General features: G+C 35.6%; 1 protein-coding gene across 7 annotated transcripts in view; it reads right to left on the bottom strand.

The window, feature by feature from the left end:
- nbeab (neurobeachin b) overlaps nucleotides 1-23,350 on the bottom strand; it is a 339,752-nt gene that overhangs the window by 126,851 nt on the left and 189,551 nt on the right. For all 7 annotated transcript variants that reach the window (XM_051862246.1, XM_051862248.1, XM_051862249.1 and 4 more), the window contains one exon: nucleotides 22,013-22,179. In XM_051862246.1, the coding sequence (XP_051718206.1) occupies nucleotides 22,013-22,179 (167 nt within the window). The remainder of the gene's footprint in view (nucleotides 1-22,012; nucleotides 22,180-23,350) is intronic.

Raw genomic sequence — 23,350 nt, 5'->3', positions numbered from 1 at the left:
ACATGAGTTTGGCACAAAAGATTCGTAAAGAGTTGATCTGTCGATCAAAGATTTGATATGTCGATATTATTACATATATAATGATCAACAGATCATTATATATGTAATAATATATTATTCAGTGTAATTGGCACCGAATGCCAATTACACTGAATCGTTCTTCTTCAGATTCTTGACTTGTCACTGTGTGAATAAGCCCAACATAGAAGTTGCTCGCCATAGAAAAGCACTGATTCGTTCAGCTGACATAATCACAAGCTACTATTGTGAACGGTGCACGCTCACGCTCTGCTGTACGCGTTCCGGTGAGAAGACGTAACTTACAAGAAGCTGAGCTTGTGAGACGCTGTCAAAACTGTTATATATTGGCGGTTATATATTGTTCATCCAAACCATCACTGAAATATTTACTTTTTTTTTTGGTTTATTTAAATTAAAAATTCTGATCTATTATTTTCTCTTGTTATAGTTTTCAATGATTCAGTGACATTACAAAGTGAAACTAACTTACTTTATTTATTTTTTTTAATTTTTATCATTTTTAATGAAATGATAATATATTATTACATATATAATATTTATTTATAAAATAAGTATAATTATAAAATAATAGGGGGGGCGCCAGATTTTTTTTTAAATGTTAAAAGGGGGGCGCGACCAAAAAAGTTTGAGAACCACTGAATAAAGTTGTTATTTTGTTTTTTTGGCACACAAAAAGTATTCTCGTTGCTTCATAACATTAAGGTTGAACCACTGTAGTCACATGAACTGTTTTAAATATGTCTTTAGTAGCTTTCTGGGCATCTGAAAGTGTTAATTATCTTGCTGGCAATGCAGGCCTCACTGAGCCATCGGATTTCATCAAAAATATCTTAATTTGTGTTCCGAAGATTAACGAAGGTCTTATGGGTGTGGAACGACATGAGGGTGAGTAATAAATGACATAAATTTTCATTTTTGGGTGAACTAACCCTTTAAGCTTAAAAAAACAACAACAATAAATGAATACCATAAAATGCCACACAATAGCTTTATATTAAAAATTCAAGTTGTCATTTGCTAAGATGCTAAGAAGTCATTGACAACCAATTGACAACCATTGTTTCTGACATGTCAAAACTAAACCGCAACAGTTTGAAAATGCGTATTGTGCAACGAAATGTAATGAAAGTAGCGACAGATCTTTATTGAGAAAAAAAAAAAATCCATAGTTTGTAGATTGGACTAAGGCAGATCTGAATGTCTCAAATGTCTGTTGTTTCACCTGAAAACCAGATTGTGACATAAAAAAGAAGAAGAAGAAGAAGAAGAAGAAGAAGAAAAAAAGAATGAATCATCCACAAAAAAAGAGAAAGAAAGTGCATTAATAAAATAGATGATTATTTTCCATTTCATGCCAACTTTAAGAGCTGCAATGGGGGGGATTATTTTCTATGAATAACAATGCCAGTTTTTTTTACACAAAACTATCATGTAGTGCTTTCATGATTTTTTTTTTTTTTTTTTTTTTTTTTGACATTTTAAAATTTCAGTCACTATAAACTGTCATTATATGATGATTACATGATGATTATAAAATAAATAGTGTTCCATAAAAAAACAAAAAACAAAAAAAGCATGAGGGTGAAAAAAATTTGGGTGAACTATCCCTTTGAGATATTTTTTAAATGCATCCACATGATTAAATCCACATAAAAAACTGTGGAATAGTAATAATAATAATAGCAACTTTATTATTCGCCCACTAAGAAAAACAAAAACCAAGAAAATTATAACAAGAGAAGCCAACATTCTCACTTTAACACCAGTCAGCCATTCCATTAAAAAAATAATCTTCAGATCCTACCGAGGTGTTTGCCCCAAGCTATGGATTGCATTGAATGGGCCTCTCTCCACTCTGCCATAATATTGAGGCAGTCTAAACAGATTAAAGTGTTACAGCAGGATCACATCACAAAAGCTGCTCCTTGTTGCGTGAATATTATATCTACAAATGTCAAGAAATCAGGAGGCTCAAGGGACTTAACCGAGCTCTGACAGCAACACGAGTGCTCGTTCTCAGTTTAACATCAATCAAGAATGTGCGCGCTTGTGTGTGTGTGTGTGTGTGTGTGTGTAGGAAACAAAGCCTGTTTGCATACATGAGCGGCATGCCAAAAGTTCATCACTCGCTGGGGTATGAAAAGCAAAGCGCTGTGTCTGGGGCTGGTCTGTTGTCAGTCTTATACCTCGAGAGCCAGACAGAGATGTCAAGAGGCGTACAGGCCAAAGTCACGTAAATGACATTGTAAATGCAAGATTACAGCGTGAAAAAAAATGTAAATCCCACCGAGGCAACCAGGCGATTACCATTTAAGATTAGAACATCCAAAGCTGCCTGCGAGTAGCCAATGTAGCTCTCGGCTGCGGGAGAAATCCAGGCACATACACTTTGAAGATTTCCGAGTTTTCCCTAACGCAGCATATATGATGATTTTGATTTGGTTTGACAGCAGTATGTCGGCTGTGTACAGCAATTCAGAGGAAAGCCCAAACATTTTCGTTCTCTTCTTAATAAGGGGATTAGACAAGCACGCGGTATTACAGTGAACGATAAACTGAAGAGTGCTCGATGACACCGTTTACATTTTTTCACCCCCTCTTTCCCCTAAAGCATATGCTTTTACTTTGGTGGTGGTTTCCACAGGATTGGATGGGGGTCCAGTGATACGTTAAACCCTGCGGTCAACATATAGAGCCGGATTTAGTCCGTGCCAAAAGTGCCATGACGTGAGTTTCCTCACCCAGGGTGGTCCAGCTCAAGAGAGTTGTCTTCAAACAGGGAGATTCTGGACGCATATACTGTAAACTTTTTATTTATTTAAGGCCCATTAAAACTATTACAGCAGTCCATTTAAAGGGCAACAGGTTGTATTTTAAGCAATATGACTCAAGAAGTAATGATGATTGTGTGTAATTTTACTGTTTGATAAAAAAAAAAAAAACAATGAAATAACCAAACAAATCCCAACAAAATGGAGTTTTGCTCACTGACACAGAATAAATCAGAACAAAATGGGTGAATGAATGATTCACTGACTCACTAATAGATATTCATTTGTTAAAGGGTTAGTTCACCCAAAAATTCTGTCATTAATTACTCACCCTCATGTTGTTCCAAACCCATAAGACCTTCGTTCATCTTCGGAACACAAATTAAGATATTTTTGATGAAATCCGAGAGCTCTCAGAAACCTCCATAGACAGCAATTTAATTACCACTGTCAAGGCCCAGAAAGGTCAGAGTCAGAGAGCTCTCAGATTTGAGTGAATGATTCACTCAAACACTGATTCAAACGGGACTCACTCATGACAATCACTTGTCGCCATCTATAGACATAATGTAATTATCATTAAAAAAGGCACTGACAAATCCCCACTACTAATGCACAGACTAAAGTCACCTATATGCTATTATGCTGCGACAAAGAATGCTACAAATGTTATTTAAATGGGGATGAAGCATTGTAAGGGTAGAGAAAAAATTGCAAATTTTGCATCAGCTGAAAAATAACATTAAAGTTCACCCAAAAATGAAAATAATGTCATTTTTTACTCACCCTCATGCCATTCCAGACCCGTAAGACCTTCGTTAACCTTCAGAACGCAAATTAAGATATTTTTGTTGAAATCCGATGGCTCAGTGAGGCCTGCATAGCCAGCAATGACATTTCCTCTCTCAAGATCCATTAATGTACTAAAAACATATTTAAATCAGTTCATGTGAGTACAGTGGTTCAATATTAATATTATAAAGTGACGAGAATATTGCACCAAAAAAACAAAATAACGACTTATATAGTGATGGCCAATTTCAAAACACTGTGTCAGGAAGATTCGGAGCGTTATGAATCAGCGTTATGAATCAGCGGTTCGGAGCGCCAAAGTCACGTGATTTCAGCAGTTTGGCGGTTTGACATGCGATCCGAATCATGATTCGACACGCTGATTCATTACACTCCGAAGCTTAGTGCGCGGTCAGTTAATAATATGCTAAAGCCCGCTGGCACATTGACGAGTTTGGTTACAAGATCACAAACACCAGCGATTTCGAACTGCGTTTTTGAAATTGTCTTTAAATCACTGCAGTTTTAAAAAGAAAATACTCAGCAATGGTGCTGACTTATGAATTTGCACATGGTTTGTCTTAAAGCATATTAAAAACACCACATAGACATATAAACAACATTAAAAAATAGGTTTACAATTTGACAGTTTTAATTTATGAATACAGAATCTTCACAGGAAAAAAATTAAATTTATTAAAACGCAAACACTTGGATCTGCTTCAAAATATCCAAAATATGTTGGACACTTCTTGCACATTCACAGATTTCACAGCAGAAGGGAAGACAAAATAACCTTATAAATCCACACACTAGACAGTTGAGTACATAGTGCAGAGTGTAAGTACGTAGTATGTAATTTATGACAAGTTTAGTAAAAAGTCTCTTTGATGTTATATCAACACTTATGAAATGCTGCTCAGCCATTACAATCTGGAACTAACAGTTGTATAAATATCAATATCCGCTGTTAGTGCTGCACAACGGAGAACAGTGCTTTGTTGGAGAATAAAACAGTAACAGCCTACTTAATTGTTTTAGATTTCAAAAAGGAAAGACTATATTCTTTCTGGTCTTCGCATTAAAGAGTGGATCCTGATAGCCGTTTCATCTGAATGGTAATCACTCAATGGAATTAGCTTCCGACACGCTCGACTTTACCAATCGTGCGGCTCATGATGACAGCCATAAAGGATGGTGGAGGGCCGGCCCTCCTCGAAAGCGGCTCAAATTTATTAGTCACATCGCCCATCAATCACCCAAATGGATTTCCAACTGCATTTTAAAAGCTAATTTCCCTGCACTGATAACCAAAACTATCAGCCGACCAGCATGCCAGTCATTATTTACTACTGCTTTGGGTCTTATTTTTTTCTAAATGCATCACAAAAGACTGGTATAAAAATTGTGCGTATCCCCCTCTTTCTACCATACATTAAAAACACTCTCCGAGAGTGAGAGGACAAGATTTAGGACTCTTGTGTCCATAGGGCATGTGTTGTTTGTGAAAGGCTGTAAAAATTTGACAGCCGTGATTCAGTATAAAATGGCAAAATGGGAACTAAAGGAAAGGATAACAATTTCATCTTAAAATAAATATATATAGCTATGTTGTTGTTTGGAAAGCCCAGCTGTAGATATGATCTATTGGGCTTTTACACTGGTATTGTGGGGGATTATGGGATGCTGGTTCATGAGATGGATTACCCTGTTACCGTGCTGCTCCGCAGGGCTTGAGCGGTCAAAGCAAGCAGACCTTCATTGTACATCTCCAAAGATTCATTTAAGTGGGAGGATTCGGGGTGCAGCGGTTCTGTCTAGACAGCTGTTTTGACCACCTCTGAGTCTCTTTGGTCTAATAGAGCCTGAGTCTTCTGAGTGGAATCTTTTTAAACAAGGCCTTGTTCACGCAGACAACAAAAAAACACATGAAACCCCAAACTCAATCTAAACCACATATAAAGGTGGTTTAAAACAGTTTCAGAACAGTCAAATTTAAGCAATTTATTATTATTATTTGGCATTTGGGAAATGAATTCATACACAATGTGCAGAAGTGTCTCTTTCCTATGGAAGCCCGTTTCCGCCACTAAATAAAAAAATAAAAACAGTAATTGCGATTTTTTTATCTCAGAATTCTGACTTTTTATCTCGCAATTGCGAGTTTATATCTCACAATTGTGACTTTTTTTTCCTCACAATTGCGAGTTATAAAGTCACAATTCTGAGATTAAAAAAAAATCGGAATTACTGTTTTTATCGCAATTGCGTGATATAAAGTCACAATTCTGAGATATAAACTTACAATTGCAAGAAAAAAAGTCAGAATTGTGACTTTATATCACGCAATTGCAAGTTTATATATCAGAATTCTGACTTTATAAGTCAGAATTCTGAGATAAAGTCGCAATTACTGTTTTTATTTTTTTTATCTAGTTGCGAACGGGCTTCCATACTTTCCCCATATCGCTGTATTTGCTGTAAATACGGGGTCGCACGGGACCAAAGACTTGGTGCTACGCTCTTGGCCCCCAAGATCCCCAGTAGGTTTGTCAAAAATATCAACTTTGGTACCAAGTTGGTACCAGTGTTAATTTCGTTGACGAATAATTTTCGTCAACGCCATTTTTTCACGGACGAAAACGAGACGACTAAATAAAAATGCGTTTTGAATGACTAAAACGATGACTAAAATCTACTCTAATTTTCAACGAATAAAAACAAGACGAAAATGAAGAGAGGGACGATTTGGGAAGATATCCAGTCAGGACTGCTGTCCTGTGTGGAAGATGCGCACATTTGAAGTGTAACGTGCTGATCTAACCGCGGGAAACGCGGCACTGTTGCGCGCTCTACAGGCTCGTCCAGCAGCACTTCAGACTGCTTCGCAATTAATGAATAGCGCATATTTATGCCAAGCGATTGCTTATAAGCTAATGTTGATGAATTATGACAGTGTTTACTACACAATGTTTATATGGTAGTATGTTTGAGACGGTTGTAAGAATGCATATTTTATCACCCTCATGAGCAGACTGCACACATTTCAGAACAAGAGTCATTTCGGGATGGTTTATAATTATTATTTTTTCCTGGTCATTATTGTTTACACAATAAACTGTATTTAATTTAATTTCTATTTAATTCATAGTAAACTACTGTATCTTCTGTCACAGGAAGGAAAGACTAAGAACATTATTTGACACATTATTCAATATATTTTACAAGTATAAGGGTTATTATAGTTAACTAAACCTAAAACCAAAGAAATCTTCATTACTTGAAATAAATGTTAACTGAAATAAAAAATAAATATATAAAAAAATGTAAACTTATTTTATTTCATCTAGTTTCTAAGCTTTAGCTTAACCTGAAGTATTAAAATAACAAACAGAAATTAAAACTTATAGACATTTAAAAGCAAAAACTAAAAGACATAAACACACAAAAAATTACTAAAACTTTTAACTGAAATTACAATGAAAGCAGAAAAACTAAAAAATCAAATCTAATAAAAATTTTAAACGAAAACTCTAATAGTACCTCAATGATAAGTGTGTCAATCCCTGAAAAGTACTGAATTTTGCTCTTTCGTGTCTTCTTGCACTTGAACGGTCAAATACCATCCGCTTTGGTGAGCAAAGTACAGTTGGGTGAACAAACAGTTTGGGGAATATCAGATGTACCTATATCAGTGTATAAGATCTGTGTATTGTTAGAGAAATGCTTAATGCATTACAATTTATCTAAATTATTATTTTTTTTTTTTTTTGTCGATTAAATCTACTGTAGATTTAGTCAACTAAAATCGTATGATATTTAGTCGACTGAAACTAGACTAAAACTAAAACAAATTCCGATGACTAAAATATGACTAAAACTAAATGGCATTTTAGTCAAAAGACTATGACTAAAACTAAATCAAAATTTGCTGTCAAAATTAACACTGGTCGGTACTAAAATTTAAAAAAATGTGACGATAGCAGCATTTCCCCCTAGCATTTTGAGAGCTGATGAGTGGATTCATAAACACCTCTGATTGGCCACTGTGTTCATGCGCTCAACAGATATGTCTGTGATTGGCTACAATGATCAATGCTTCAAAAACATGTTGCAAATAGACATCTTTGACGCTCTTCACAGAGCGCTTACACAGATACAGACAGGAGTGTTTGAAAGTAGGTGTCTATCAGCGGAAATATTAGGGATCCGTTAACGTACGAGTGGTTTTGGATACAGTATATGCGGGAATGCAATAAAAAGAGCAATGTCTCAGACACTTATTTTGTCTCATGAGTTCAACAAGATGGTGATATGTAGTGATGGACATGAGCAAAGGCAACATTTTAGTTTTCACAACTTTCCAAAATGACAGTTGCTCAGTTTAGTAGAAGAAAGTCTCTTGTCATTGTGCTGACTCTACATTACTATGGCAACCAACTGTCTGAACAACCGAATCTGATTTCATCACTTGACACTGTGAACGGTAATAAAAAAAAAAATATATTATAAAACAAATAAGATTTGTTTGCAGGCAGTGTGAAAAGGCCTATATGCGTGTATCTAGTATCACCCTCCTGTATTTCTGTAAAAATTACACTGTAAACCCCAAAGCTCAAAATAATTAATTGGTTTGAGTAGGACAAACTTAAATTCAACAGTTCAGTCAAATTAAGTTTTATGAGTATTTAGCACTTTATTTTTCTTTCAAGTTCACAGAACTGATATACGGTATTTTAAGTAAACTGAACTATCTCATTGTTTTGAGTTTTATGAACTTATTTGTTTTAATTTAGACAATCTTAAGTTCAACTGAAACTGGTTGGGATTTCTATTTCCCAGCATACTTTGCCCATGGCACTCAACAGGGAGAGTAAATGCTAAAATTAAATGTTATATGATGTTTGTGTGTGTGTGTGTGTGTGTGTGTGTGTGTGTGTGTGTGTGTGTGTGTGTGTGTGTGCAAGATTAATGTTAAGTGGGAGATTTAGTAGTGTAGCATAACACAAAATGAATAAATAAATAATAAGTATAGTGGGTGTCCAACATTTAACAGAGAAATAGGGCTTTTAATCAAATAAAAATAATGAATAAAGTTATGTTAAATTCAATTTTAATTAAGATATGCCCAATATATATATTTTTAAATTAATCACATTTTATTGCAAATATTAATATTTGTTTGTTGAGAAAAGTCAAAGACATATTTGTGGCAGATAAAGCACATTAAAATAAGTGGCTTTATAAGTCAATATATGGTTTATTTCTATATCATTGAATATAGTCTATGGCATGGAATCCACAGTAATCCATTTGGAGTTTGTCAATCTGTCCGTATGCTGTTTTTAATGTATTGGTTTACGACATACACAGAATGATGCCTTTGGCCGGGACACTAAATTAACATTAAATGAACATGTTTAATTGACAGCTCCAGAGAAGAACACTGTCATGATCATGGTCACTGAAGCCATTGATGATTATCTGGAAATCACATGACTACAGATAGTCTCTTGTTGTGGCACATAAGAGAATGGCAGGGAAATTCAATAAGGCACCATTATATTCTCATTAAATGCATCCATTGGGGACATAAATGGAGTATAATTAGTAAAATAGCAGTAATCAGTGACTGGTCCATTTTGGGGGCTGCCTGGCTTTTCTCAGTGTCACACTGACTCTGTGACATTACGGCTGTCATTATTCATGTTCATGTTCATGACACTAAACACATGCTCAACACTTTCAATGAAGTTAACCCTTTCAAGCAAGTAAGTGGCTGGTGAACTGGAAGAACTTATATAGTTACTTAGGCCCATTATGAGTGTCTTATATGAATAAATGTCGGCAAATTATATTTGAATGGATTGTTATTGCTGCTTCCACTGATGTCTGACATCAGTGTGTATTTTATAAACTCTAAATGTGTCGTTTTACTGGTGCTTATGTGTATTTAAATGTCTGAAACCTTAAAAAAAAAAAAAAAAAAAAAAACATTATGTGGCACAAAACACTGCATAGCTGTGATATATGACAAAAGCTGAGCGTGTCCGTCTCGCAGCCAAAGCGCGAAAGCATATCCCATATGTGGGACCATACCACTCAAAGGGTTAGGCCAAGACATGCCTTCTCTAATCCTGTCGCTTACGTCAGTTTGAAATTGAGGGGTATTAGCACTACTTCAAACTAATATAGCTAAAGGTTCTAAAAGAGTGTTTTCGCAATGCTGCCATACAAGAACCATTATTGGTTCCCAAAAAGAACCTTTCAGTGAACAGTTCTTAACTTTTTTTTTCATAGCTTGAAGATCATTTTAAAGGATTAGTTCACTTTAGAATTAAAATTTCATGATAATTTACTCACCCCCATGTCATCCAAGATGTCTTTCTTTCTTCAGGAAAACATTGGATTCTTCTTCATATAGTGGACTTAAGTGGGGTTCACCGGGTGGAAGGTCCAAATGTCAGTTTCAGTGCAGCTTCAAAGGGCTCTACACGATCCCAGATGAGGAATAAGGGTCTTATCTAGCAAACCGATCAGTCATTTTCTTAAAAAAAAATGAAAAATTATTTACTTTTTAACCACAAATGCTCGTCTTGCACTGCTCTGCGATGAGCCACGCATTATATTGAAAGGTCACGCGTGACGAAGGCAGAAGTACCGCGGTAGGGCGAAATACTTTATCTGATTTTCTCCTCCAACTTCAAAATTGTCCGATATCGTTGTTTTACCCTTTTTTTTTTTTTTTTTTTTTTTTTGTAAAGGCTGTTTGGCTTAATCTTTGCACATTCGCTTTGTAGACACTGGATTGAAACTTTCACCTACGTCACGCGTGACCTTTGTAAAGTGATTATGTCATGCGTGCAGATCTCAGAGCAGTGCAAGATGAGCATTTGTGCTTAAAAAGTATATATATATTTTTTTTTAGAAAATGACAGATCGTTTCGCTAGATAAGACCCTTATTCCTCATCTGGGATCGTGTAGAGCTCTTTGAAGCTGCACTGAAACTGACATTTGGACCTTCAACCCGTTGAAGTCCACTATATGGAGAAGAATCCTGGAATGTTTTCCTCAAAAACCTTAATTTCTTTTCAACTGAAGAAAGAAAGACATCTTGGATGGCATGGGGGTGAGTAAATTATCAGGAAATTTTCATTCAGAAGTGAACTAATCCTTTAATAGTCTAAAGAACCGTCTTCCACTATAAAGAACCTTTTTTTTGTAATGGAAAGGTTCCATGGAAGTTAAAGGTTCTTCATGGAACCATTGATGCTAATAAAGAACCTATATTTTTAAGTGTATTTCTAATGAAATGTTCTTTAGTATTTCTGAAATGTGATTAATGTGGAAGTCCACAACCCAATCAAATTACAGGACAGACTATTTGTAAGTTTACTGGTGAGAAAAAGCCATCATTATGTAGCTGAATCAAACTAAAATACTTGAGCAGACACTTAAAAAGCACTTTGGTTTAAGACTGGCAAGGCCTGCACTGCAGGTCACTGCATTGGATGAAGACAGACGCGGCTGCCTGGGTGAGAGACAGAGTTCTAGTACAGGTTAGGCGTCCCTTCTCGCTCGTTTCGGCAAACCGTCCATCTCTTATCAAAGGCAAAGCCAACAGAGTGGGAAAACTCTAGCAGTCACGCTCTTTTCTGCTGAAATTGATGATCGTTCCAACGGCTCTCTTCCTAGAGATAATTAGCACAGGCTTTGAGGTTAAGCATGCCCAAGGGGAAGTGACTTTGTGTAGGTCAAAAACAATCGGAGGGGTCTGTGTGTGAAAGAAACGCTGTGAAAGTTTCTAGCTTGCAAATGGTGGCCACAGGTGTTTCAAACTTTTTGTAACAAAGGGAGCTTCAGTGGAAACTAGCATAGTGGACTTTATTTTATTTCAAGGCTAGACACAATAATGAAGGTCATTCAGGGAAAGGTATTTTTAAGAGTTGTTTCAATATTTCTTCCATCAGTCTTCAAATGTCATTTGAAAGATCATTTGAATCACATTCACTGTTCCCTCCTGCTTTCCCTAATTACCTTAAAGAAATAGAACAGCAGAAAAATGAAAATTCAGTCATTATTTACACACCCTCTTTCTGTTTTTCTTCATGAGAGTAATGGCCAACGTTTAAAATGTTTAAAAGTTTAGGGTTGGTAAGATTTTTCAATGTCTTGACAGAAGTAATAGTATTAGTAGGCCTATAAATAAATGCAGTAAATATAGTATTAGTATAAATAAATGCAATAATAAAATCAAATATAGACTAATATAATATGGCCTACTTTTATGGTGCTTTTATGGTTCTTATGGGAGCTTGACTGATGTCAAGTCAAGTCACCTCTATTTATATAGCGCTTTATTCAATCCATATTGCTTCAAAGCAGCTTTACCGTAATAAACAGGAAAAAAAAAAAAACAATGATGCAAACGTCAAATATGAGACAAATTTAAATTCTGATGTGAAGCAGCTCAACAGAAGACAATAGTGTTGTTATTGGTCAGGTCAACGTTGACGTGGTCACTATAAACTTTTTACAGAAAGAATTACTCAAATTCTCCTTTGGTGTTCCATGTTGGAAAAATAAAATCATTCAGATTTGGAATGACATGAGTAAATAATGATTTTTTTTGGCTCTTGAGTTTCCATAATTCAAACATGCACATGGTGTGACTTGCAAACTCTGGAAATAAATGACAGCAGATCACAGTTGATCTTTTATTTAGACCTCATCCCAATTTTGGGGGGCCAAAACCACATAAGAGCTGTATATATTTCCCTTCAATTGCTGCTATTAGAATTGATAACCTTTCAACCACTCCCAATGAGACTACTTAACCAAGCCGTGTGTAACTGGAAGGCTCCATTCTATCACTGAGTTATTATCCAATACGGGACTGCTGCCATCCATCAAACAAAAGACCACGCACACCGTTATTCAAGGGAAATGGTGCCTCCCTCATTCTCCACCTCCAACAAATCAATACATGCCACTACTCTCCATCTCTTGACACTGTCTTTTTTCTTCATCTCCCTCCTTATAGTCAACAGCAAAAAAAAAAAAAAAAAAAAAAAAGTAATTATACAAGAGAAAGTGTTGACAGTCAATACCCAAGTCAGGTTAAGTTAAGGTCTGAGGTGGTTCAGGTATGCTGGTCCTCCATCAGCTGTCAGCTATAGTGCTGACGTTGACAAAGGGCATGAATGCAACACCGGGGCGCCCGTCCACTGTGACCGCAGACTTTACATTTTTTGTTACGGACAGCCATTTTGAAGCAATTAGCACCTGAATGTCTGTTTCAAGCTACGTTAAACTCCAGGAAATGGACACTAAGAAGAAGTATTATTGGACACCTAGAACAGTCAGCTACGAGCCACTGCATGGCAAAAAATACTGATTGAAAATCGGTGGACTTCAGCTTTATTCAGTGTGACATGATGCTTGGGAAGAGTGCTGAGACTGAGTGTTTTGCACAGCTAGCATGAGCATATAAACAGAGAATGGCTAAGTTTTCAATAGCATACTACCAAACTACTTGTACTGTTATTGGACTACCAAAAGTTTAGACAATTTGGATAAAAAAATAATAAAAAAAAACGTATTATAAGTTGACTTCACTTGCTGAAGTCAGCAACGTAATGCAACATAATGAAGTAATGTGTATTGATGCATTATGCACATTTAAAAAGTGTGTAATTTCTGTGCAATTTATTAATTATGGATATGATAACAGAGGATTGTATGGATTCACTGTAAACCCTAATGCTCAAAATACTTAATTGGTTTGAGTAGGACAAACTTAAATTGAACAAATTAGTTTGGTTAAATGAACTGTTATGAGTATTTAGAACTTTCTTTTTCTTTTGAGTTCACAGCACTAACATATTTCACATAAAGCTGTTTCATTGTTTTGAGTTGTATGAACTCATTTCGTTTAATTTAGACTAACTTAAGTTTAACTGAAACTGGGCTAGGATTTCTACTTTGTTTTTTTTTTTGTTTTGTTTTTTTTTTGTGCAAGATTAATGGTAATTTAGTAGTGATTAATGTTGTGTTATGCTAATTCAGAAGAGTTTCTGTTAATGTGGTTTTTTGGAAAGTTACCATCATGGTGACATGGTTTGAGAGCAGGTAAGTTACATGTTTTAAGTTGCTGTACTCATTCAGTAAGTGTTATACCATGCTATTGTTAACATGTAGAAAATTAGCAAGTTGGCATTTTCTGAATTTTCTTATTACGAAATAAATAACTCATTTAATTTGCAAGAAATCAAAGTAAAAAAGTTAATTAACTAAATATTTTATGTTAATTGCTATCAAAATGTATGAGTTAGCTAACTCTGGAACAATTAACATGCATGAGTACTACAAACTCAAAACTTGATAGTTCTGCTTACTTAAAATTGGGAACATCATAACTCAAAAAAATTGATGTAACTGATTACCTCAAATTTTTTGAGTTAGCCCAACTTATTCGGGTTTACAGCGTTGTATGGCTTGTTTCCGCCACAGAATAAAACATTTTAAAAGATACTGGTGACTTTTTATCTCACAGTTATGACTTTTTTTCTCACAATTTTATATCTTTATAAAATTGTTTATATAGTTTATATCTTTATAATAAAGTCAGAATTATTAACTCGTAATTCTGTTTTTTCTTGCGATTCTGACTTTTTCTTGCAATTGCGAGTTTATATCTTGCAATTCTGACCTCTTTTCTCATAATTGTGAGAAATAAACTTGCAATTGCGGGTTATAAAGTCCGATTCTAAGGGAAAAAAGACTTTTTTCTCAGAATTGCGAGTTTATATCTTGCAATCAGTGTTGGGGAAAGTTACTTTTAAAAGTAACGCATTACAATATCTCCGTGTCTGAAATCATGGGTAAAAAGCCTGGGTTTCATTTTTGATGATGGCTTAAAGTTCGACCGTCAAATAAATTCAGTAGTCAAAGCTTGCTTTTTTCAGCTGTGTTTGCTTTCTAAAGCAAAGCCTTTTCTTTCTTTTAAAGATTTTGTAAAATTAATTCACGCTTTTATTTTATCTAGGCTGGACTACTGCAATTCACTTTATTTTGGGGTTAGACAGACAGCTTTATCCCGATTGCAGCTTGTTCAAAACGCTGCGGCTCGACTCTTAAGTGGGGTTAAAAAGAGTGAGCATATTACTCCTATTTTACGCTCACTACATTGGTTGCCTGTTTGTTTTAGAGTGGATTTTAAAATTTTGCTCCTTGTTTATAAATCTCAAAATGGTTTGGCCCCTACCTGTCTCTGTGAGTTATTGACTGAGTATCAACCCATTAGATCCCTTCGGTCTTCCAACCAGGACCTATTGTCTACCCCTAAGTCGAGGCTTAAGTGCAGGGGAGATCATGCTTTTTGTATTGCTGCCCCCAGGCTTTGGAACGCCTTGCCACTCTTCATTAGACAAGCTTCTTCTGTTAACATTTTTAAGTCCAGGCTAAAGACATTTTTATTTTCTAAAGCGTATGGTTGATGGGATAGTTGTATGATTTTATAACTTTACTGTCTGTCTGTTGTGTGTTTTTCTGCTTTTAATGACTTATTGGAAAGCACATTGGTCGACAGAAGTTGAAATTGTGCTATATAAATAAATTGTCATTGTCATTGTCGATATCGCGTTACTTCCTAAAAAGTAACTAATTGTGTTAGTTACTTTTTATGGAAAGTAATGCATTACGTTACTTTTTCTCATCTGGGCTGGGCTGTTTGTTTTTATAACAACAAAAAAGTTCTATTTTTGACAAATGTAAAGGCCCTTTCACATCAAAAGCGAAATGAATAAGCCCCAGGCTGCAGGAAATGCGAATTTACGCCTGTACAGTAGAGGGCGCAGTTCAAACAAACAAGCCTTTCAGAAGCTGTGCCGCCAATTCAGGAATACAGAAGAATAGGACGCAGGAGAATAAGTAAATGAGTAAATGTATGCTCACATTTAATCTAGAACTCCAATAACTGTCATGTTTACACACAGCACACACACACAACGCCTCCGCACTTACTCCTGATTTCTCTCAACATGGGGACATGAGAAGTGTCAGTCAATATTATTATTATTTGAAAAAGTAACTCAGATATTTTGTTGTAAATGTAAAAGTAATGCATTACTTTACTAGTTACTTGGAAAAAGTAATTGATTACGTACTGTAACTTGCGTTACTTGTAATGCGTTACCCCCAACACTGCTTGCAATTCTGACTTTATAACACGCAAATGCAACTTTAAATCACGCAATTCTGACTTTATAACATTGCAAGTTCATATCTCGCAATTCTGACTTCATATCCTGCAATTCTGAGAAAAAAGTCAGAATTGCAAGATAAAAAGCCACAACTACCTTTTTTATTTTTTATTCAGCCGTGGAAACAAGCTTCCATCAGATTGCGAGTGGCATAATAAAAAACTTAATTTGGATAGTACAGAAATTACACACTTTTTATAGTGTAAAACACACATTTTAAAATATCCAATAATGTTTATATAAGTATTTCTTCCTATTAATGAGTACAGATATAATAATTCCCATCATACTAGAATGAACTTAATACAGAAATACAGAGAGAAAAGTTCAAAGATTTGCAATCTAGTTAATTGATTATGACAATAATCCGCCTTAGATTGCCTCCAAATATGACATAAGAATTAAAGAGCTGGTTAACAGGCCAATGACATGCAAATAAATGGCTCCATGATTTTTCAATATCATAGATTTCTTCTCCATCATTAATCCCAACGCTGACGTCTTCTCACTTTTGACACGACTGAACTTTATAATTCACTGAAGGAGGTCGGAGGTCAACAGGAGAGGGAAAGGAAAATAACTCCCTCAGAGGAAAGTGAGAAGAAAAAAATCTGACATCCAATTTTCGACTTGATTTATCAGTGTAAAGCCAAAATTGATAGCGTGTCATTACTGGGCTCAGAGCTGTCTGGCAACGTCCTATCAAAGCCTTCTCCTTCTGATTTAGCAGCACAGATCAATACAACCCTATACTGTTTCAATTTGAGAAGTATTGATTTTCTGATGCCGACTCAATACAGGGGACATTCATCATCAGGCAAGCATAAAGTATGATCGAACTGAAGATTCGTGGGTTGGATTTGGTTATTTGGCTTTCAGCTCATGCAGCCATTGAAGAATTGCTATGCAGCGTTCGCATCTCTTGATGCGTCATCCCTGACGGATTATTCGATTTTACGCAACCGAGAACATTTTTTTATCTAATAATCTGCACAACTGCTTCTCTGGTAATGTTTGTTAAAATACAACAGCATTTCCAGTTGTTCCACAGAAAATAATGGCAAAAATCAAAGCACTGCTCCAAAGCATCATGGGAACATTTGTGTTTTCAGAAGCCTAAATGTGAAAACATTATTTCGATCATTTTTCACATGTCCCTGGGCTGTAGCACAAAGTAAAAGGAGAAAACCAATCTGTGTGCGTTCATGCTCAAAGACACACACAAACACGCTAATACAAATATATTTTCAGGCGGACATGCTGACACACACACATGCAAAGTACACACACACACACACACACACACACGCATGCTTCAGAACACCGCAGGCTTTCTATTTTACAGAAGCTGCATAAATGGGAAAGTTAATGTAGCATTGAATAAGACTAAGCTGCTCAGCTGTAACACCGCCTTGAGCTCATGAACATATTGCATCATTTTTCTTCTCCAGCAGGTTACCATTAAATTTGAATTTGTTGGAAGTTTTGTGGTACCATTTACAATGTGCCCCAGCTCAATAACCTTTTGTCTCAATGCAAATGTTATGCCTTCCAGGTGGTTTTCATAAATATTTGAATAAGTCTGAATGGTGGCAGAGACTTTCAGCCAAACCACCGTCTATAGCTTTTTATTATTTTGTGTAGTTGGTGTTAGATGCACTTCATTATTATGGTGTGAAGGACTTTGAGGTGATTAATTTAAGGGGGCATTTGCGAGACTAACGTTTCAGAAAATGGTCAGACTATGATGTTACTGTAAAAAGTGTTAATAACTGTTAATTAATAAATGAAAATTACACATGAAAAAATTTATTAATAATATGGAATTCACAATCTGATACCCATAATAATCGTCATACCCATAATAAACAAACAAACAAACAAACAAATAATTAATCAACATGTCTATTAAGATTCACCAGCGAAAACTGCATAAAACTACAGTATTATGAATCAAACTCAACAATACTTAGAACAATCTGCAATGAGTTATATCTTTTCTTTTATACTGTAAGCACACATGACATGAAATACATGTTCTAAACACAGACTTTAAATAAAAATAGGACAACCTACATATATATTTAGCTATGAATGTGATACAGTGCAGTTACAGCACCGCTAATGTAAGGCTTTGTGTCTAACATGTCAAAAAAATAAGTTCTGACAGTTAAAAATTATAAGACGTCTAGCATCTTTGGATTCATCAAAACTGATAACAGAAGTACAATCAGTGAAAGCAGCTGAGCTATGTTCTCTATTTCTGTTTCTTATTGAAGCGGGTAAACATGATGCCATCATGGACATTCAACCATCTGCAGTGGATTTCACAAATTTAATAAGAAACCCACAGCCACTGTTTCTGAAAATCGAGCCAATTTGGAAGGCAAATAAGTAATTGTGCTTGGACTGTGTGTGTTTGTGTACACATGTTCGTAAGTGGCTAACAGCCAATGTTGGCAGAGAGAATCTCAATCCAGTCAACATGTGTTCTTACCAATATAACTGAAGGTGCATTTGCTGTATAGCTATTTTTGTTAATATTATTACAGCTACACTGAGAAAAAAAATAAAAAAATAAATAAATAAATATATATATATATATATATATATATATATATATATACACACATATACATACATACATATATATATATATATATATTCATTCATTTCATTTGGCAGATGCTTTTATCCAATATTATCCATTATATTTCTGGCATGAAACTCTAGATGGCGCAGGCTGGTAAGTCTTTAACTCATTTGGTAGTGATCATGTTATTATCTACATAGCAGCTGATTGGTTGCTGTTGCATCAGCAGCCAATGAGCTGTGGCTCAACATTCAAACAAATACCGGTAGTGTTGCCGTAAGCAGTCTGCAGCGTGCTTTCAGAAACCCTCCTCCTTCCCCAGCTCCACCTGTATAGATCTGCTACGGGGATTCATTTATGTATGTGTGTGCAGCAGCAGCAGACAATACATGTCTGTGAATGTATTTGCAGTAGCAAGTCTCGGTACCATCTCTATTACCATACCAATCTCCTGAGAGTTGTCATAAAAATCCTTTTTTAAATAGTTTTATTATAGATTGTATATTTAATGCAAGTGTGTTGTTTAAATTGCTTAAAAAAAAGGAAAAATGCAGTTGTATTAAAGACATATTTGCTGAAAATATCTTAATATTTTATGGAGCGCTGCTTTACAAATGCATTTGTCGTGTTGTAAGGATTTTTAGATTTTAAACAAATCTAAAAGTTTTTGTAGTGTATGTCTTCACGTTGTAAGGTAAGTCAAGTTTAAAGCACGTTTTAAACACCAGTAATTCAAAGTGCTTTACACAGACATGATAAAGCACTATGTTAGTGTAATTTCTGGCCCTGTAATATCACCAAGAGGAATAGAGTACCTCAGAGATGACGTGTTTTTGTAAGCCAACCCGGAAGTTAGCGGCGCACGGGTTCCCTCGATCGAATGCCTATGCATTTTTCCCATAGACTTTTGGAAAATCGCAAAAAATAAGCTCTGTGTTTAACAAAGGGTTATGACACTTACACGTTTTGTCTATCAAGATAATCTTTACAAGTTAACACAACATTTATACATTTTGAAGCCTAAATAAAGTGGTCAGATATAAAAAGCTAACAGTAGGCTATAAACAGACTACAGCACACCATGGTCGCGGATCAACATCACCACCACCAAGCTTCCTCAAACTTTATTTAAAAAACAACTTTATTTAAAAACATGCTCGCTGATTATGATCTGCACTGTGTATGAATATTTATCCACTTAATGCTGTCCAAATGTCCTGTTTGTCATGATGACGTCTAAAGTCCCCGCCAAAGGAAGTAGTCCCTTTTAGCACCTTGTTAGCAACCGCCGTTTTTAAGACACAATAAAGTAAAAAAAAAAAAATCACAAGCGGGTTATAACTGGTGTGTTTTATGTCATAGATCAAAACGTGAAAATATTTAGAGGCTTTGTTAACTACAGACCCATTCAAAAAACCCATTGACTTTAGGGCGATTGAACCAGAAGTCCTAAAATGCTAACTCGCTTCCAGGTTTTGCCTACAAAAACACGTCATCCCTGAGGTACTCTATTGCTAAATTAATGACTGTTAAACAGATTTGCATCTCTCTGACTATCATTGGTCAAACAAACAGATAGTTCCACCCCAAACTCATCATTGGTTGAGACACAAATAGCTTAGCATATTAAACTGGGTTAGGAGAAAGTATTTTAATTGTATTAAAAGTATTGTGTTTAAATTATTACTTTACTACATTCCAAATTGTTGGGTGCTCTGGTTGTTGTTTCTTAACTTCCTTCTTGCTCATGATGTTGAGGTAAAACTGTCACTTTGTACAGAATTATGTCTCTAGATCTTGGGATTATATTTGGTCTGTTTGTGTGTGTTTGGTGGGAAACGGAACTCAAGTCAGTATTTTTTTAACAGGACCCTTGAGACCACTGTAACAACTGCCAGGTGCTCCACCGTGACACTGAGAGGGAGTGTCAGACACACACACACACATACACACAAACATACAGCCTGACCACCAGTGATCTGTCTCTGAGGATTTAGTGGCCTGGTGTGGTAATTGAGTTTGCTGACCTGTAGACTGACCCTGGTGGAGAGCAAGAAAATGACATTAAATAGGAGTCACATAAGAGGCCTGGCTGTGTGTGCTTGTGTCACAAAGGTAATAGTGTAATGCTCGCCCCTAAAATGACCGTACACAGACCATCAACAAGATACAAGCTATACAAACACATGCACAAATACACACACACTTACATACACAGGTGTTTCTTATGGAAGCTTGTTTCCGCCACAAAATAAAAAAGGTAATTGCGACTTTTTATCTCACAATTCAGAAGAGAATTCAGAAAAGTCAGAAGTGTGTTATAAAGTATCTGACTTTTTTCTCACAATTGCGAGTTTTTATCATGCAATTCTGACTTTATATTGTGCAATTCTGAATTTATATTACGCAATTCTGAATTTATATCACAATTCTGACTTTATATTACGCAATTCTGACTTTATATCACGCAATTCTGACTTTATATTATGCAATTCTGACTTTATATTGTGCAATTCTGAATTTATATCACGCAATTCTGAATTTATATCACAATTCTGACATTATATCACAATTCTGACTTTATATTACGCAATTCTGACTTTATATTGTGCAATTCTGACTTTATATCAAAATTCTGACTTCATATTACACAATTCTGACTTTACATCACGCAATTCTGACTTTATAGTACGCAATTCTGACTTTATATTGCACAATTCTGAATTTATATCATGCAATTCTGACTTTATATTGCACAATTCTGAATTTACATCACGCAATTCTGACTTTATATTACACAATTCTGACTTTATATCACGCAATTCTGACTTTATATCACGCAATTCTGACTTTATATTGCGCAATTATGACTTTATATTGCGCAATTATGACTTAATATCAGAATTCTGACTTTATATCATGCAATTCTGACTTAATATTACACAATTCTGACTTTATATCATGCAATTCTGACTTAATATTGTGCAATTCTGACTTTATATCACGCAATTCTGACTTTATATCACGCAATTCTGAATTTATTTAATAAAAAATCGTAATTACCTTTTTTGCTTTTTATTTCATGGCAGAAACAAGCTTCCATAGTTTCTTCAACTACAGCAACTTTTATGTCTCAGCGGTTGATTTTTTGTTCAAGTAACAGATTACAATAATTTTCTTTTCTTTTTTTTTTTTGTTATGTGACGGTCATGTCTTGGAAAATTTTCACCATACATTTCTCATTTATTTGTGCTACTTTTGACTACATAGTATATTAATTTAAACAGCAATATTACTGTTTTTACTGTATTTTCGATAAAATAAATGCAGCTTTGGTGAGATATAAGAGACTTATTTTAAAAACATCAAAAACAATTACTGACTCCAAACTTCTGAATGGTAGTGAACGTATATACATGGATATTGTTAGCAGACTAAATTAAACAAAAAAGTCATAGTTTGAAGTGTTTTAGAGTTTATTTCGAAAACTCCACAGGCCCAAAAGCGGCCATAGTTGAAGAAACACCCCAACACGTGCACACAGCTGTACCTCTGTGCTACTGTGCCCCAGGCTCCGTGTTTATTGGTGAGGATGTTGAGGATCTTCTGTTTCAGCTGATTGGCTGTCACATGATCACGGTGTTTGGCAGCACTGATGAGGTGATCACACATCGTCTCCTCTTCTTTCCTGTCTGCCGCGTACTGTGCGCAGTTAGACTTACCCAAAATATGGATGAAAGAAAGAGAGAGAGAATAACATCTACAGTAAATATCAAAATGAATCAGTAAACTGAAAGCAAGAATGAAGCTACTGCAGCAGCACTGAGGGATAGTTCATCCAAAAATGAAAATTCTGTCATCATTTACTCAGCCTCACTTCGTTTGAAACCTGCATGACTTTCTTTCTTCTGCAAGAAGTATCAGTGCTATTTTTGTCCATACAATAAAAGTCAATGAGGTCCAGCATTGCTTTGGACCCCATTGACTTTCATTATATGGACAAAAACAATTGATCAGTTGTTCTGCAGAAGAAAGAAAAGTTTGGAATGACATGAGGGTGTTTTCATTTTTAGGTGAACTGTACCTTTAAGAACCAAGAATATTACTTTACCATTTCAACATATATTGTAGTACTTTTCCCTTTAAATTTTACTTCATACACAGAAAGAACTTAAAACAGGCACTATAAAAAGCACTGAGACTAAAAGGCCTCTCAGACTAAGGGTGACGTGAAGCAGCCAGCCGACTTTATCTTCCCCGCTACAATAAGATTGTCCTCCCACGTGGACCCCAGGGGGGATCTCTTGCTAATATTCAAAATCTAATTTGCTAACACAAGCTGGTGGGGTGCAGGGGAACAGGGAGGAGGGGCGAGGCGAAGTAATTGAATTTCCTTCCTTATATTTGAATTCTGTCAGATATTATACCTCGACATATTCTTCAAACGGCCGATAACTCAATCTCCCGGTGTCATCTCGCCTTACTATGCGCCACGCTGACAAATATCAAACGTTATTTATCACTTCAAGGGAGGATATGAGGGTTGAAAGTGACACCAGCTTAATTGTAAAAATATCTAATCTGCTTACAAAATCTTCAATCTGCAGACGGAGGTAATAAAGAAGAGGAAGAACAAGAGGAGGCAAGACGACATCTTGAGGCAAGACAACATCTTCCGTTAGCTGGTGACATCGCCTATCTAGCGCCTGCTGCGTTTTATCTAGCAGGTCAATGATCCTCAAGAGCAGTATATAAAACAACCGTCTCAGACAGGCTGCGCGTTCCAGATAAGAAACTCATCACTCCATCACTACATGTACTACTGTGTGTATCCCACATACTGATATTACGCACGTGCCCTCAGAGTTTCATATTATAGATACATGAT

This window comes from Ctenopharyngodon idella, chromosome 15 (genome assembly GCF_019924925.1).
Source record: "Ctenopharyngodon idella isolate HZGC_01 chromosome 15, HZGC01, whole genome shotgun sequence".
In the NCBI taxonomy this organism is placed as follows: Eukaryota; Metazoa; Chordata; class Actinopteri; order Cypriniformes; family Xenocyprididae; genus Ctenopharyngodon; species Ctenopharyngodon idella.
The sequence above is the reverse complement of the archived record's forward strand: the minus strand, read 5'-3'. Positions and strand labels throughout refer to the sequence as shown.